We start from the raw sequence: 19,000 nt of genomic DNA on the forward strand, positions 1-19,000 counted from the left end.
CTAACAGTTATTTGCCTTACTACAAAAGAATGATTGTGACTGCTGGTTGCAATTGGACAGCGCCACTTGCCATATAGCTCACTCTGTTGTGGAAGTGCTACAGGATTTTTTTAGTGGAAGAGTCATTTCTAAAGGATTTTTTCTGATTAGTCCAGACTTCTTTCATTGGGATTGGTTAAAAGAAATTATTTATAGGAGCAATCCACACACCCTGAAGGAATTGAAGATAAACATTACCAATGCCATCCAGGAAATAGACTAGGTACGAGCTAACAAGAGTAACCAGGAACATTGTCAAACATGTTGAAATCTGCATAGATGTGGATGGACATCAATTTCAACACCTTCTGCAAATTGTTATGTAAGTATTTGCCAATAAACTGTTATTTGTAGACTAAATTATGTGATTGGGCTACTTTAAAGTTGAGTACTCAATAGCATTAAAATATGACAAGAGTTTGGCCTGGGCTTGAATTATATAAACGGTATTCTTGATAGAATTTTTAAATAATTTTCACCATATTATAATAGTATTATTAAGAAGATATGAAGAAATCAAAATCAAAGGAGTTAAAAAATTATCACTATTTCAGAACACATTCTCTTTCTTAGGCCACCCAATCAGCTAATCAGCAGGAAAAAAAATAAATAAATGGCATCAACTTAATGGAAATATTTTTTAACTTCAGAAAAGTAATTAAACTGCAAAGCTAACCGAGATAATCCCAATTCAATTCTAATAATGTAACATTATGAGACAAAATGTTATAATAAAATTCTGATCTATCTGTCTTGAGATAAATACCTTATACCATCTACTTCTTAATTTTTCAATTTCCATCTAAATTTTTAAGTTTCTGTATTCCATTTACTTTTAAATAATTTAAAACTTTTTGTATTTTCTGTTCTCTCTTCTTCAAACATTGTACTAATCCAACTAGCATTATTTTAATCACTCCTTCTCAAGTTAATTAATCCCAGTTAATTAATTTCTCTACTCTGAATTGTTCTGTTTTACTTTCTATTGTCATTCACTTTCCTCATTACTTATTTATTTTTCATTCAGTCTCCATTTGATTTCTTTTAATCAACTCTAAGCTTTCAAACTCTTCTTGTCTTGCTTTTTATCTATTTTTTTTTAGTAACCATGTTTCACACAAACACAGAATCTTAAAATTCCAACCTAACATCTCACAAAAATTATCCTTCAAGTCAAAATATAATTAAGTGAAAAGTTAAAATATATATACAATCATGATTGCATGTTAACAGTATACTCAGTTTGAGTGTACTGTTAACATATGCAATTAGTCATGAATATATACGTATTTTAACTTTTGACTTAATTATAATATTTTAACTCCTGATGATGGTTTGACAAAACTGAAAGATCTCAAAGACTTAACACTTATTAGCTGGTAAGGTCTATGGATATATCAATTATTAATTACTTTAATTATTTTATTAAAATATACCAGCGGAACCATGTTCAAGAAATTTAAAATGTTGTTTTTTAATTATGTTTTTTATTTTTATTAAATACACTCTGTAGGCGTTCTTCTTGTTTTTTTTTTTTATTATTTCATTTTTGTTCTAGCAATCTTTTGTTACTGTCATACATTAGTATCTGTCCTGTTTTACTTTTTTAATTCTAACTTCTTTGCAAAGACATTTATTGACTTGTAATTCCTTATCACCATTATTACTGTTCCTTATCATTCATTTGTAAACTATATTCTTGCAGGACTTATAATTTTATAATAATATACTAAAAAGTCAGAGCTTCATCTCATCAAAATATCAAAGAACTCTTTGCATCGGAGAATCTTATACTTGCTCCCTTTCTTCTAGTACTGATCCCTTTATCCTCTTCTAGAATGTTTTTATTATATCTTCAACTAATATGTAATAATATAAATTTATAATACCCAAACTGAATTGTACCCTTAAAAAACTGATTGTCCCTCATATTGGAACATTTCATTTAGTAGCATCCTGGAAATTTTATTTACTTAAAAAATATTTGAAAAATTATTAATAGGTTTTTGCTTAAGTTATTTATAATGCTAAAAGATTATATTTTTATAATTTAATACTACAGACACATTTTCCATTATCTCATCCCCTACTTATGTAGAAGAGATATTTAATTAATTATTTTTCAGTATTTCAAATAACAATAATTTTGCTCCATTTCAGACAAAGCCATTCACTTTGAATAGTTTTTTTGATATGTCCCTATTTTTCTATCATAAGTAAACAGAAAACTAAAACTTGCATTTTAAATATGAAGAGTAATCATTCAATGAGTATTGAAAAAATTCCTGCCAGTTATTTTAAAAGAAGTTGTAATAATCTGCTATGTGTTCCTCTTAAAAATTTAATTAATAAATCTTTCAACAACAGGATAGTTCTTAGTTGTCTTAACACTTCTTTTTTTATTAACTTCCCTAAGAATGATTCATTTCTTTATTTCTAAAATTATATGCCAATTTTTTTACTGTCTGAATTTTCTAAAGTATGTGAAAAAATTATAAAAAACACACTTTTAACATTTGTTGAAAAACATAAAACTGATAATCTTTCAGTATGGTTTTAAAGAAAAAAGTGCCTTCTGATACATCCATTTCCTGATTTTTAGAAAATATTTTAAATTGAATTGATCACAGAAGATTCCATTTTTAATTTTTTGTAACCTCAGTAAAACATTCCATTTACCTTAATCTTTTTTGCCAATGAAAGAGCATAGACTGGTGATTCCACACTGTGGAATCAGAAGAGCTGTATACAACTGGTTTAAGTATACCTCACCAATTTGGGGTAAACAGGCAGTTGAAATTTCATTTTTTTGGTTAAGATATACACATAAACACATGATTTTTTTTTTTAGTTCAAGATGTAGAGTGCACAGTTCATAGACAAGTGTTTTCAGTCCATTGCTTTTTTATTGTTCATTAATTATCTGCCTCAAAATCTTGAACTGTTGTTAACCTCTTCACAGATGACACAGATCTTATTATATCCAAAGATAATTATTAAAAGGAGATGAAAGTTCTGTTTTAATAGTTTAAAGAATTATTCCCTGGATGTATTTCACCATATAACTTTATGAATGGTTAAAAAATGGTGCATTCTGCTTCTCAGGCAGACATACATTGCCAGTTGTGTGGATAGAATTTCCATTAATACATAGATAAATCTGTTTTTGATCAGCTTATATAATATATTGTACAGATCATGCCAGAAAGAGTGGATACACAACCCCGTAGTTTAAAAAATAAAAGGCATTGCCCCTGAATTTGTCTGGGTGAGTCAAGGAAGACCATGATAAAACCTTGATCAAAGCAACATCACAAAATACACAACTAATTGTATGAAAACTCCTGGAGATATGGTTCTGGCACCTGTTTTATTCAATTTTTCAGGTCAAAAACCATAAGAAACCATCAAGTTTACCCCTTTATTTGGGTTCCTAGTATTTCAGTATGGTTTTATTTCACTCTTTGCTCAGAAATCATAGCAAAATCTTTTGCTAGCTGTATCTCTCTAACAAAACATAACCAGACCCATGTTTGTTGTGAACCTTTTCATTGTTTTCATTTGTAGAATGAGCTCAGAAAGCTCTGGTAACATGACGTGAATCACTCTGTATAGTTATATATAGTACAATGAAGCCAGAAAATTTAGGGTAAAATAGCAGCTAAAATAATGTTTAATAGTCTAGTTCATACAGATTACTAAATTTACAAATTGCTGGATAGATTGTCCTTGCAGGCTGTTAGAATTTTGTATTGACTGACTGGTAATAGGAATTGAATGGAAAAATAAGTTTTTAATGAGAAAAAAGGACTGTTATGGAAGCATTTAAATAAATATCTAAGGAAAAGGTTGGAAAAATTATTTGTTTGTAGTGTAGCACCATGTGGAGTGTAACAGAGATTCTAGAAAGATAAAAAATTTCCCATGTCCTCATAAGTACTAGATATGAGGATGTGGGAAAATATGGAGAGGATGAAATGAACAGATAAAGTGAGAAACGGAGAAATTTTGATCACCATAACAAGAAAAGTAAGTTAAGTAATTTAGGACAGAAAAGGATACTGATTATGGTGAAGTCAAAGAAAATTTATACTAAGGATCTTGAAGGCAGGATGGATCTGGAAGGTCTAATTGATAATATAAACCCAGAAGGCAAGTAAAATAAAAAGGTTGGATCCTGACTATGTGATGATGCCTACCATCTGGTAGGCATCATCACATAGTGTTCTACTATCTAGTAGAACACTCATCAACAATTAACAAGTAGATTTTTCAGGAGGGTAATTTATAATCCTGAGGATAAATATTTCCTTAAATCAAAGTCTACATTATCTCTGAAGAGAAGGTAGTAATAATTTTTGAAATATTCATGTTGCTGGTTTATTTCTTTTGACCAGGCTTTCAAGTTTTGGATCAGAGTCTGGATGTCTTGGATTGGAAGATCTGGCAGTTGGTTTGTTGGCAGCTTTTATTGATGCCGCTGATTGTTCAATTCCCCAAAGTTTTGGTCGAGAGAGATTTGCATCTCATGATGGAATAGAGAACTGTCAGGCATGAAGAGGGCTGTTTGTCATTTGTGGAGAGCTTCTCAACGTGAGGGTGATCCAGAATGACCTTGTTGCTGAATACAGAAATCTGAGATCTCATTACTTTCATAAAGTCTGGACTGAGAAAAGGGACTCCTGGCATTCCTTTGTTTGTGAGCAGAAGAACAGGGATCCCTGGGATGCAATGTATAGGGTCTTGGGATACAAATGACAAAAGGATGTTCTTCTGTCTGCCCTCTCAACCAGGTGTGGTGTAATTTTCGATACGTCTGAAATTTTTCCACAGATTACTAGACGATTTACTGCCTGATGATCATGAAGCTGAAGAGCCTGAATATAATCTGTGGATGCAGTGAGAGGTCGCTCAGTTCCGTGGGAGTGCAGTGTCCTTAGAGATTATCGAGGCTGTAGTTTAGGTAGGGGCAAGGCCCCAGGCTTTGATGGAATAACAGTAGAGCTTCTTTTTCCCTTGTCATACAAATTTTTAACAAATTGTTGTTTGGTGGATAGTTCCCTGTGTGTTCGAAGAAGGGAATTGTAAAATTTTTGCTTATAGGTAATGACAAGGTCCTGCTGTTACTTCTTTGTATAGGCCCTTGACGTTGCTTCTGGTTATTGGTAAGGTCCTTGAAAAGGTTCTGTATCTGCATGCAAATGAGAGGTTAACCTTGCAAAGATTGTTGATGGAGAAACAGTATGGGTTTCGTCCTGGAAAGGGTACTGAGGAACCCATACTTCGTGGGATGAATGTGGTAAAGGCCAGTGTGACGGAATATGTCCTAGGACACATGTTCCTGGAATATGTTCCAGATATTTCCAGAGAATGTAATCATTTACGGTGGTGGTCTGCTATTTCCCAACTCCAAAAAAGAAAATGTACTGTAAGTGAATTTTAAGTTATGCAAAGTTACTTCAGTCATCGGGATGTGTTACTCCATGAGGTTGGCAAGATGCTATTCAAGAGATGTCCCGAGAGCAGCATTTTGGATCCTTTATTGAGGGTGGTGGAGTTTGATTCTCTCTGCGGCTGAGGTTGCCCAGTGGGTGTTGTATTGTGGCTTATGCTGATCAAAGGATGCTTGCAGAGGGAGGTTGAACTCCGAGCCCCTCAAGCTTGGGTTCCTAATTTTAAGACCATGAGCATCCTTTGTAAAGGCGTGTGCGAGGCTATTATGCTATATGTGGCACCTGTTTGGGCAGATAGGTTACAGTATAAAAGTTATCAGGACATTATTAAGAGCTCAACACGTAATATTTTTAACTGTAGGGTGGTTACTGTACTATTTCATGGGAGACAGTCTTGGTGATGCAGTCGTGAAACTGATAGACTAGATTGTGTCTGAGAATCAGCAGCAGTATGTTTCTAAGAAGTCCAATGAATTAACTTCAGATATAGTTTGAGAAATTGAACAACACGTCAATGGCTTGTGACAGGCCAGATGAAATGAGATAGTGGGTGGGCGTTATATGCATGATCTCTTTCCAAATGTTATTAGTTTACAGACACCTCTTGGGTACACCCTAATAAATATGCGACTATTTCTTTCTGGCCATGGTGCTTTTAGAAACAGACTGCAGAAATTTGGCCTGGAAGATTCTGGGATGTGTCCTCAGTGTGAACAATTTGATGACACTTACATGTTCTTTATGAGTGCTCAAAGTACAAGTTAACACGCATCGAGACTATCTGTCGGCTTGATCTTATCCGGTTGACATTGGATCTCAGGGTAAACTGGAGGAGCTAGGCCAGATAGGCAATAGTGGAGAGTTTTTTAGTGTACTTGGCAAAGGAAAGAATTGCTGAGGGGATCTAGAGCCCTGCTAGGATTTCTCTTATATTCTGTTTTTGTTGATGTTTTGTTTTATAAATTATCTTTTTGTTGTTGTTTTTGTTCTTTGTTTTGTTTCAATATTACTGTGTAATATTTTTATGTTTTCAGTCCCTTTATTTAGTTAGGTCCTTTCAGTCTTACTTAAGACTCTATAAGATGTGTTTTGTTTTGAGGTCATTAACTAGTAGTACACCGATGGGAATGTCACTTGTGGCATTCCCATCAGTGCATCCTGGCCAAGGTGGACTAGAATATGTCATAAAATGAGGTTTCGAAGATGACCTCTGGTAAAGCCCATAAGGGCTAAGAATGGAACGGGAGGCAGAGGGTGTCTTCCACTACAGGGTGAGGATGTTTCACATGAAAAATTGCAAATTATTATAAAATGATTCATCTTATATACATATAAAGTATTATTATAGAACACTCAAATAATATGTCAAATACACCCTCTCATTTTACTATACGGTTAATGGACACCAATAATAGAACGCTATAATTATGACCATCTATATAAATTAAATTAGTGAAACATATTGATGAGCCTGATTGATTGTGCTACTAATTTTAATAAATTAATACAATATCTAAGTTTCAAACAAAAGAGTTGAGAAGCTTTACAAATTGTAATAATTTGCTAATTAAAGCCATATTGTCAACTCGTAGTGCTAGTTTGAATCTCTGCCACAATCCCAAATAATGACAATGTGATGAATCTTTACATGGCACTTATTCCAATGGACATACTGGTGTATCATCAAAAGTCATTTGGAAACAGTGGATTAATTTATTGTGCCCATGTATAACTGATAGCTGTCTCACAACAAATATATTTTCCCTGAGGGAAGCTATTTGGAATTTACCACATACAAGATCTGTATTTTAGTAAAGATTAAATGTTTTGTGTTTTATTATAACTTTTTTTTTTTTTTTTAGAAAAGAATCATCCAAGATCATTTCTGGATTGTCTGCTTGAACTTAGTGACAAAGATCCAGGCTCATTGACTCAACAAGGTATTAGAGAAGAAGTTGACACATTTATGTTTGAGGTATGTATATGCCAAATAGTATTTTTAATTAAACAGATTTTTATGAAATATATTGTGTGCCCTTTTGTTAAGATTCCACGCATTACACTCATCTTTTGGTTCCTCTTCTCCGTGTTTAATAAATCCATTCTAGTAACTGAATATAGCTTAAAATAACTTATAAAGGATCTTATGAGAAAAAATAAAGATATATATATATATATATATATATATATATATATATATATATATATATACACACACATATATATATATATATATAAATACACTCATTACATCATATTTAACTCAAGCATTTCATATACTAAAAAATATTTTAACTAAGTATTATTTTGTACAGAACAAATCAGTGTAATGACAAAAACCAAAATTAATATTAGAAAGAAACCATTATTTTAGTGTTCCCCAATCCTATATAAAAATTTAAAAACTTGATTGTTTGCAAGAAAAATGTTTATTTTAATTAATTACAAATGTGTTGAATTTAAAAAAAAATTATTTTAAAATTAAATGGTTATAGGCTGGTGTTCTTAATATAGAGTGATATAAAGTGTAAACTTAATCTATTGTCTTACACTATTCAATTCAATCTTTCTTATGGAAGCTGTTAATAAAAAGCAATAGTCAGAGTTGTTTTCTCTGGAAGTATTAATGTTCATCATACAGCCATACACATCCTGTGTGAAGAAGAGATGTAGATCTAATGTAAAGCTAAACAGTCTGGCAGGCTTAACATCTTGATATGCAATAATACATTTTGCTTTATAAAAATGACAACAGATAATCACTTACAGCCAAATTATCTTTGCCATGTTGATACAAAATATTTATTATCCAAAAGATTTGCTGGCTACTTTTTGGAAATAACTTAGTTAAGTTTCATCAATTCATCAATATTTTTAAAATATTATTGTTCCCTCGTAAAACTGACACCTCTCACACAGCAACTATTTTACCATGAAGGAAGCTACGTGGAATTTGCTACATTAAGGTAGCAAGATCTGCATTTTACTAAATATTAAATGTTTTATATTTTATTATAACTTTTTTTTAGAAAGATTCATTTTTGTTTTGGGTGGCACGTAACAGACATTCCTAACACCAAAGTAACCATTAATTTTAATTATAAAATATGTCATGGTAATAAAAGTAAAACAACAAAATTAACTAAAATAATACACAAAAAATTAATAGTATTCTAAAATTTGTTATAATGAAAGTAATTGCATAAATATAATATAGAAACTGTCAAACTGATGGCTAGCTGTGATATTAGGCAATAAAAAAGTTGCAACTTTGTAGTGAATTGAAAAAAACTTTAAATAATTTATTACATTTTTCCCTACACTTACATCATGACCACTGTGCTGCTGTTGTGTTATCCATCTTGCAAAGGTTATTCCTGGTACTTTTTAAATAACTTATAACATGTATTAAAGGATGTAATGGAAAAATAAATTAGATTTGAACTATTTTTTCAAATCCATATAAATATTTAGTACATAAAATTAAACATTCCTGAAATAATATACTAATCATGCTTAGTTCTTAAGTGTAAGTAAAAAATTAAGTTTTTTAATTTATTATTACAAATTATAGATAATTTATCAAGAAAGAATGTATTATAAACTTAAAGCTTTAGTGGGGTTTGCAGTTCAATATAATATGTTTCCTTATACTGCACAACTCACAAGCTATTATTTAGAAATGCTGTATCTGTTCTAATATGGATTTTTAATTCCTGGAAGAAAACGGTGTTTGTTACAGCAGATTTTTAGCCTGAAAAACACAAACTCTTTTACCAGTAACATTGTGTTGCAGTTAGGTTAAGATGCCCCAGTCTCCCTAGGTGTTGAGAGCAGGATGAGTATTGCTACCTGAAGGTAGTCTTGAGATTTCATCTGAGGGAGGTTTATCTAATGTTATGGTTCTTCTGAGCAGATTATTATTTCTCGTCACTCAAACTTTTTCCTTATCTTTGCTCATTTTTTTTTTCCATGTTGGTTCTGTAAGTACAGGTCAGACCCTACTTAATGTTTTCTAAGGATATTGGGATTTTATATCAATATCATTGGTGTTTTCTTGTAGCAGGTCATCCTAAAAATCATTTTGAGATTTCATTTTCTGTCCGTTGGCTGTACATTAAGCTTAGAGATTGAAACGGCTATCAGTTAAAAACAAGCTTCCTGATCTTTTCTGAGACAGAATTAAAATTTCTACATCATAGAAAAAATAATCTACAAAATTCAGAAATTCTACATTTATACAGAAATATAATATGTTATTAAACTCAGTTGTGATTATACATTGTTGAAATATTATCACTGTAGTAACTTGTATGTAACTTAAAACTTACTTGGAAATACTAATAAGTTCTTACATAATTTTTAGGGTCATGATACTACTTCGGCCGCCATCACAGCTGCATTATTTCTACTTGGACATCATCCTGATATTCAGGTATAAATTTAGTTTATCATGACTGTTATTTATTCAACTTAAGTTTTTATATTTACTACTTTATTTTTTATTACATTTTTAGTAGTTTTGGAGAGATCTATTTCATGAGAATGTTGTTTTATAATATTGAAGTAAAGTGTAATTTTAAATTTTAAAACTTTATATTAAATGTTCTTAATTAAACTTTATTAAAAAATGATTTGAAAAAACTAAATATGGATAAAAACAAAAACAGTGGATGAAAAAAATTAATTAATTGATTACACTCTACTGCTTGGATGCAGTTTGCTAAACAATTTATTAACAATATCTGCTTGATTTAAGAAAAAAGAAAGTTAATTTATTTAATTATCGCAAAGTTTATATACATATATTAACACATGGCTTAACAACCCCACTGACTAATGCTCCCAGTGATATAGCAGATCTAACTTTAAATTTGTTTCTTATACTAGAAATCCAACTATTATATTACGAATGATAACCTTTAGGAAAGCCTACATCTTTATTTTTCAAATCCTAGAGAGATCAAATATTTACAGTAACTAGTAATAATCATTGAATTATTTCATTTCACAATCTTTTACAATGGTAATCATTATGTTGTAATAAATATTAATTCTAATTCTACAATTTTAACCTAAATTTATAAAAGAAAAATGGAGGCACACTATTTGTTATATTAAAAATTTTCAAGACAATTTGAACATCAAAACAAATGATTTTCTTTTTTACTACTTTTGTTTCAGGCCTGTAAACAAAATTGCAGTATATCTTCATTAGTACTGCTTAATTGTATTATCTATTGATCTGTATAGTATGTGTTAGTTTAAAAATGGATGAACTAATTTTAATGATAATTATCAAATAATTTTCTGTTAAGTAAAACACTTATAATTTAAAGTAATACATTTTTATATTTCTATTGAAACAACCAAAACAGTCAGTATATCAAAATTGTTACTTTACAATAATATTTTCACAGTTAACAACTGGATTTTCAGTTTTTATTTTTTGCTTTAATGTAAGACTTGAACACTGAATAATAATTCTCAGTATCATTTTGGATTCTACTACATATACCATACTTATTCATAAATAGAATTTTACAAAACATTAAAAGTATTTTTTATAATATACAAAATATGTGTAAAATCTACAATATAAAAAAGGGGTGAGATATTATTAAAAAGGACATAAGGTATTAAACAACAAGTACTAGTTAAGTATATCCCTCATTATGTAAAACATTGAAATAATTTTTAAAATGTTGCAAAAATTTTACTATAACAATTACTAACCAGCTTATTTGTATATGTAGGAAGCAGGTTTAATGAAGAGTTTTGTATTAATTAAAAGTTCACTTAGAAAAAAAACTACTTTTATTGGGTGTTATACTGTAACCCACTGGTTGTAATGCAGTATTATCATTGCCTTTGTTCATTCTTTGAGTACACATGCAAAGATTTACTATCTGATGAAATTATGTGCAGTCAAGTTTTAAGATAAATATCATCTACTTCCTTTAGTGATGGTTAATTGATGACAATCCAATGTCATTTTGAATTTTAATTAATTATAGGTATTAATTTAAGTATTTGAAGAGTGAACATAGATAATGGTAATGAACTTTTAGCAAGTAAAGGTTCAATAATTTACAATAGTATTTACAATAGTATTAGTATTTATACATCATTTTTTTCAATGAGAACATTATTGCATCAATTAAACTTCTTTCCAATATACGTATCTAACCAGGTAATCAGCAATTGTTATACTGAAGCCTTTACAATGTTTATAAAGAAATTTCAGTTTCACTAATTTTTACTTTGTGAAACCATTTAACCACCATATGTGATATGGAATTTTGAAATAAATTAGAAGTATGTTGCTGTTTTTAGGTTTTAGGCCACGGATTTTAAGTATGTTTAAAACTGGTATTAAACATAATAAAAAATGAAGCTGTTAGTAAAACCATTTAAACAAAATTTGTAAAAAAGTTTCCTTGTTTTATTCTAACTTAGTTTGTTTTTAGGCGACTAATTTTGGTAATAAATATACTAAATTATGAACAGAAATATAAATAAAGCTATGGACCAGCACAACAAAGAATCCATTGAAATTCTAATTTTAGAGACTTTAATAATAAAATTAATGTAATAAATGTAACTTTCCTCAAGCAGAATTCATTATGTTTAATTGATCTTTTTAGGTCTATTCATTTATTTTTATTATATGTAAAGTGCTAAGTTATAATACACTTAATATACTTCATGACTACTTATATCCAAGTTAATATTTGGTGTCAGCAACATGATTTCCTCATCTGACTCAGTGAACTATTTCCTCCTTATGTTGGTCTTGGCTATATCTTACCTCACTTGATCCCACCACAAAAGTTAGAATTCTCTAATCTCAATTCACTATTGTAGACTCAGTTTATAGATCATAATTTTTCCTAACAGAATTTCTCACAGCTTTATGCAATCTTTGTCTTGGTCTTGATGGTTTTCCTTCTCCAGCCATCCTTTCCTTACCTTCCTCAACATGGATCATCCTCTTTTCTAAGATGGCCCACCCATTTCAATCTACTTCTCATAGGTCCCCTTCTATATCCCTTTTTCTCTATAGATCTTGTTTTGTAATTATCTTTTCCTACTTTGTAAACTCTTATCTTTGTTTTCCATGAAATAAATGTTACAGAAATCTATATATTTATGTATATATTACTTAAGTAATATAACCTATGCATCTGTATTAAGTCTTTATTGAGTCTGTGCCTTTTCTGTATCTCTTAAAAGAACTTTTAATACATACTTGAAACATTTGTGTTGTACACTACATATGTATAGTGGGATGTATAAAAAGAAATACCAGGGGATAACGTAATTATTACACAAAACGTTACTATATTACTCAAAATATACAATTTAAAAGTACACTTCAAGATTAGCAACAATTTAAATAACATTGAACTCATATTTATGAGTATATATATATATATATATATATGGAAGAAATACAGAAACACAAGGATTCTTCTCAAAAATACAGAAAATTAATTCTGCTAGATGCAAGTTACCATAATTATAATTAAATTATCTATTATTGTAATCCTATTTAAATTTTGTGTATTTAGGAAAGAGTATTTGAAGAGCTAGATGATATATTTGGAAATTCTGATAGAGTTGCTACCATGGATGATCTTCTTAATCATAATTACTTAGAAAGAGTTGTTAAAGAAACGTTAAGAACGTACCCCAGTGTTCCAACAATGATAAGGCGGCTACAGTCAGATTTGTATCTTCGTATGGATAATTTTAATTGTTTTCAATAATAATTTATCTTATAAAATGTTAAAGAAAAATTTAAACTAAAAACATTTATAAAGAATAATCAAAACACAAAAATAACTTTTTTTAGTTTTTTTAAGTAAATAATTAAAACTGTAACAAATAAGAGGAGTTACAGAAATACTTCATAATTTTATATTTGCAGTAATATTTTCTGAAAATGACAATCAGCTTCTGAAAGTGGTTCTGAAAAATGGTTTTTAAGTTATACTGCACATTTTTTAAAGCTATAATACCATACAAGTAAACAATATTGTACAAATGGTTTGACATAAAATAATATCATTTCCCAATATAATTAGATAAATCAGGTTGTTTCAGTGAAATTTTACAGAGTAAAAGTGGTCCACTGCTCAGCAAAACCTCACAACAAATGTGATAAAAGTATTTCATTAATTAATTTTATTATTTTAGATTTTTTGTATGTAAGTTGTATTAAGTTATGCAATACAATGAGCAATGTTTTCATATTGTTGTGGTGAAATGCCTCAAATAACTTGTAAAGTTTTTTAAAAGTTAAAGTGAATTGTATTAAACTTGTTTTCAACACTTACAATACTGTTGGAAAACATTCAATTTTTTAAAAAATAACAACTAACAAACATAACATTTTTTAAAGTGTTGTATGTTTTATGAAACTTAAAAATTTTTAATTTCATGCTGGAGAAAAAATGAAAGATTGCAGCAGAAGGTTAACGTATTATTCATAAAAAGATAACAAGAATTATTGGATTATTGTATATGTCATGTGCTATGTATATATGAATACCGTACTACTGAATTCATTTAAGTTTTTTATACTATTAAATGATCATGGTAAGACTAAAGGGTAATTATTTCCAAAGTACAAAAACAGGTACATACCTGTGTATTAATTCCATAGCTTTCTTGATGTATAAAAGGTTGATCATTTCAAGTTGATCATAGTTTGTGAACAGCTATGTTCTAATGGTGACAACTTTATAAAATTTCATGTAATAGTTAGCAGATGTTGAATTCCAGAGCAATGATCTTTTCGTAAAAATAAATATAAGTTATTCATAATCATATTTCTGTTCATAATATTTTCAATTATTATTGTTTATAGTTTGGTGACACAAATTTAAAATTAGATTAAGAAATAAATAAACAGCCCTAAAATTATTATTTTCAGAATCCTCCTAAATAAATCCACTGTCAACCAATCCAATATTATGTGCAAAAATGTGTATTTAAAAATAAATCAAATTAATAGCCCATCAGACAATTTTTGAACAGGATGATCAACTCATTTTTATAATACTGGTTCCACCATTACTGTCCATGGTAAAATGTGAGGGTCTAATTAAACATCAAATAATAATTTTATTTACGAAGAATTCCAAATAGCTTTTAATGATTTTACATTTATTAATACTTGAGAATACTGATAATTACAACATTAGATATTACAGTGAGTTATAAAGAACTTCATATAAAATAAAATATGATCAAAATTACTGAGTTTTTTTTTGTGATGAAATGAGAGTATTCTACAGTGAAGGAGCAAATTTCTAGTGATTTAAGTTCTATGCAATTAAGGTGACGTCACAAGTAATTCCAGTACATGAAAACAAGAAGTGGTTCAGTGAGTTACTGTTAATCCTGAAGTGGTTCAGTAAGTTACTGTTAGACTAAAGTGAGAGAGATAATGTATTAAATTTCATTCATAGATTGTTTTGGTAGTTTTATTTGTGAACAGAAAAGGTATTGCAGTGAAAGAACTTAATGCTTGTCTTATATATTGTACTATTGTTGTTAATATAAGACTAGTTGTTAAAAGTGTTAAGACTAGTGGTCATGCTGTCTTTTGTCAGTGGGACTGAATTCTGCTTTTCAATATTTAATTACATGTAAGTAAATCCTGATGATTACTTTAAATTCTGTTTTTTTATGAAATCACTGTTTATTATTATTGTGGTTGTGATTACTGTGATTATTATTTGTTTATTATTATTAATGTTTGCTGCTGTCATTGTTATTATTGATTTGTCTTATTTTATCTGTATTCTTAAACTAATAAATTATAATTATATGAATAGTTTCAATTGTCAATCTCTCAATATCCTGATCGAGCCACAAACAAGTGACAATATTTTATTTGAATAAATATAAAGAATGTATTGCTTGTTGCTTATACAAAAAATGAATAATAAAATAGATATTAATTACTGACCAATTAATTTTATTTTTCAGCTCATAGAAAATGTGTTATTCCAGCTACAGCCAATGTAATTATGTTCCCTTATTGGTTACACAGACATCATAAATATTTTCCAGAACCAGAAGTCTTTAACCCAGACAGATTTTTGCCAGATGAAATAATTAAGAGGCATCCATTTGCATATTTACCATTTAGTGGTGGGCCAAGAAACTGTATTGGTGAGTAAAAACTGAATAATGAAAAATTCAGTATATTTATTATAATAAAAATGTTGAGTAATAATTTGTCTTACTTAAAACAATAATTAAACCTAACTTTCAAAATATTTAGAAGTATGTTTCCTTAATTTTTTTTTTTAAAACTGTATAAATAAATATCTTCTCCTCAGTAACATTAAAGTTAATTGTAATCTAGAGGTAATAATACAGTTAATTAAAAAGTCTTGAAAATAGTAATCAACTAAAAATTAAATTAACTTGTGAAACAAAACCCATAAAGGAAAAAGCTATGAAATATACAGAGATTTTTTTTGGCTGTGACATGCAAAGATAAAAGAAAAAGAAGATTGTAAATGGACCCTAAGTAAACAAAAATACGAGTACTAAACAAGAGTGGTATTAATAAATCTTTTACTTAGAAAAACTGAATATAATAAAAAAAATGTAAATATATCAGTATATAATAAAAACAGTGAAAACCTGAAAAAATGTAAATAAACATATTCTGAAAATCGTTTCAATAGTATTGTATTGATCAGTCTTCTGTATGAATAAAAACATTACAAAACTGAAAAGTAAAATTCAAGCATTAGTCTTATAGTTGTAAAAATTTTAAAGAATTATCTGGTTTCTGGGTGTAGGTGATCATCAACTACAATATAAACAATGCTGCATATTTTGTTTAAACTTTTGTCTCAGTGCAACATAACTTACACTATGAAGAAGAATATAGAGTAGAATCTATAGAATGTAGAGGTTACATATATATTTACTTTCCCAAGCAGCATTATGCTGCTGCCCAATTACAAATTATTAATGACAGATGAAATATATAGCATTTGAAAAATAACAAGCCTGACCAGGATTCAAACCCAGAACCTTCTGGATGAAAGACAGAAATACTACAATTCTGCAACTGAAGTCATCATATGTAAGAACATAATTTAAAAACATCAGTGTTGTTTTACTTTTCTGCTCCGCAACCTCCAAAATTACCTTCCAAGAAAATTGTTTGATTTTTCTTTGTTTACTATGTTAAATAGAAGAAACTAAAAAAGAGTCCACAAAATAAGGTACAACCTATAAAATTTTACTTATGATTTCTTATTTGGTGGGGGTGAATTATGATGAAATTTTATTCTAATATTACTCCTTTAAAAGTTTATTAGTTAAACTTTTAATGCATTAAAAGTAAAAACGTAAAACTAAATTTTGGGTAATTTTTAAACAAATATTTTAAGTATTTTTATTTATTTTTTTGTCGCTTGCATTATTACTAAGCCTAGAACACATAAAAAAAAATCTGTTAAAAATATGCAATAAATAGAAAGATAAGTTTTTTGGGGAAGGGGAAATTTTTTTTTAATGGTAAAATAAGCATACATGTATGAACTGAGCTTAATATTAAGAGGCGTAATGTTTGTAAAAGTTTGAGAAAACTGACTCTCAAAACCCCCCACCGTTCTCCGGAGATATTGATCCAAAATCTTACCACGAGACTTTGTTTAAAATTTCATCCATCTTGGTTAATTCAGTCAAAAGTTACTGTATTAAGCATTCCAAGTTATTAAATACGCCAATGTACGTATCAACAATACCCCATTTTTTTTTGTTTTTTGGGTCCCTCTGTGTAAACGTAGAGAAATAAAAAAAGCCCATACCCTACCATCTTTTGATTGATTACTATACTTTTCTTCTAGCAGCATAGTTCTAGAGGCATGATGTCAGGAAAGTAAAATGCAAAACTAAATCAAATATTTTATTGAGATAACGAAAAATTGAAAATGTAAGTACACGTTACCATCACTACCTATTTTAAATATTTTATAAAACTGCCGTGTAAGCAGAAAATTTTACCTAAAAAAATGTTGAAAATTTGCCAATATATTATACTTCAAGTAACGTTAAAAATCTATATTTCACTTTTTTTTTCAAATATATTAGAAAATCGGGATAATAACAAAACTGGCTCATAATTTTATAAATTTACGGCAAAACTTTCTTGGGGAGGTAAAAAGTGGAAATCTTAAGGCAGCTGATAGATAATAAATTATTGAACGAGTCCTGAATTAATTCCTTAGAGAATTTTTTTTTTTATCGCAACTCCACCTGAAAAACATCAATTTTTTACGTCTTCCAAGTTTTTAAAACAAAATTTCACTTCAGTACCTGCGTTGCTGCTGAGAACGATTTTATCCCGACAGATCGTGTTCACATAGCAACATATGATAAAATGAAAAAAATTATTCTATTTTCTAATCAAAAGGTTGAATTAAGCTTTTATTCCTTTAACTACGTTATATCTTAGTATTTGTACTAAGAAAAATATAATTTGAATTCTCAATTAAATTCATTGCATCACCGTTTTGTATGTAATTTAATTATTAATATTTCCTGTAAATGACTTGTAGTCCTCGGTAGTATAGTGGACAGTATCCCCGCCTGTCACGCGGGAGACCGGGGTTCGATTCCCCGCCGGGGAGGATATTTTTTTTTTTTAAATTCGTGTAGGTATTGTTGATATCTATTCACTGTTGTAAAATTTTTTTCTTGGGTTGAATTTATAATCACATGCTAGTTGATCTTCCACTAACTTATTTAAAATAAAATTAAAATATTTTCTTTTACAATCTCAACATTTTTAAATTAATTATAATAAAAATCAAATTTAAATTTTTGGATTTTTTGCATCTCCATTATTTAATGTTCAAATAAATATCAGGTAAAATAATTTTCATTAATGTTTTCTGAATGATTTATTTATTTTAAATTTATCTGTATTTATGTTTTGTAAACAGTTAATACAGACCTCAACCGTTCTGTAATTTTGTTTTATAATTAATTGGATATTTTATGATATTTCTCTGATCTAGGTATATTGTACTACTTTATGAAGCTGATGTTATCGAACGGATTAAAACGACAGACAGCCAGTATATTGTACTTTTTTTCTGTTTAGCCTCTGGAACCATCGTAAGGTATTACTTCACAAGATGAATGAGGATGGTATGTATGGTTCTGATATATATATGTATATTATATATATATATCTTTGGTGGTTGGGTTTCAATTAACCACACACCTCAGAAATAGTCAACCTGAGACTGTACAAGACTACACTTTATTTACATTCATACATACCATTCTCAATCATCCTCTGAAGTATTCCTGGTGGTAGTTCCAGAGGTTAAACAGAAAAGAAAGGTTTTATTGTGGTTTCTTGGTGGGGCAGTTCCTCTGTTTTTTAGCCATTTATCTATATCTCTTATATCTGAGGTGGACCTACATAATACTTTATTAAACCAATCAGAATAAACTTT

The 19,000-nt window shown here is 29.1% G+C and overlaps 1 protein-coding gene and 1 non-coding gene across 2 annotated transcripts in view; both read left to right on the forward strand.

Moving 5' to 3' along the window:
• Window positions 1-15,688, forward strand: part of LOC142317622 (cytochrome P450 4C1-like) — a 31,332-nt gene extending 15,644 nt beyond the window's left edge. Inside the window, exons 6-9 of the mRNA XM_075354180.1 lie at window positions 7,355-7,467; window positions 9,859-9,927; window positions 13,067-13,235; window positions 15,495-15,688. Coding sequence (XP_075210295.1) covers window positions 7,355-7,467; window positions 9,859-9,927; window positions 13,067-13,235; window positions 15,495-15,688 — 545 coding nt within the window. The remainder of the gene's footprint in view (window positions 1-7,354; window positions 7,468-9,858; window positions 9,928-13,066; window positions 13,236-15,494) is intronic.
• A 2,403-nt stretch (window positions 15,689-18,091) lies between these two features.
• TRNAD-GUC (transfer RNA aspartic acid (anticodon GUC)) lies at window positions 18,092-18,163 on the forward strand. The gene has a single exon. It is a non-coding gene; the product is annotated as a tRNA-Asp (tRNA).
• The last annotated feature ends 837 nt before the right edge of the window (window positions 18,164-19,000 follow it).

Source organism: Lycorma delicatula, chromosome 1, assembly GCF_047948215.1.
Source record: "Lycorma delicatula isolate Av1 chromosome 1, ASM4794821v1, whole genome shotgun sequence".
Taxonomy (NCBI): Eukaryota; Metazoa; Arthropoda; class Insecta; order Hemiptera; family Fulgoridae; genus Lycorma; species Lycorma delicatula.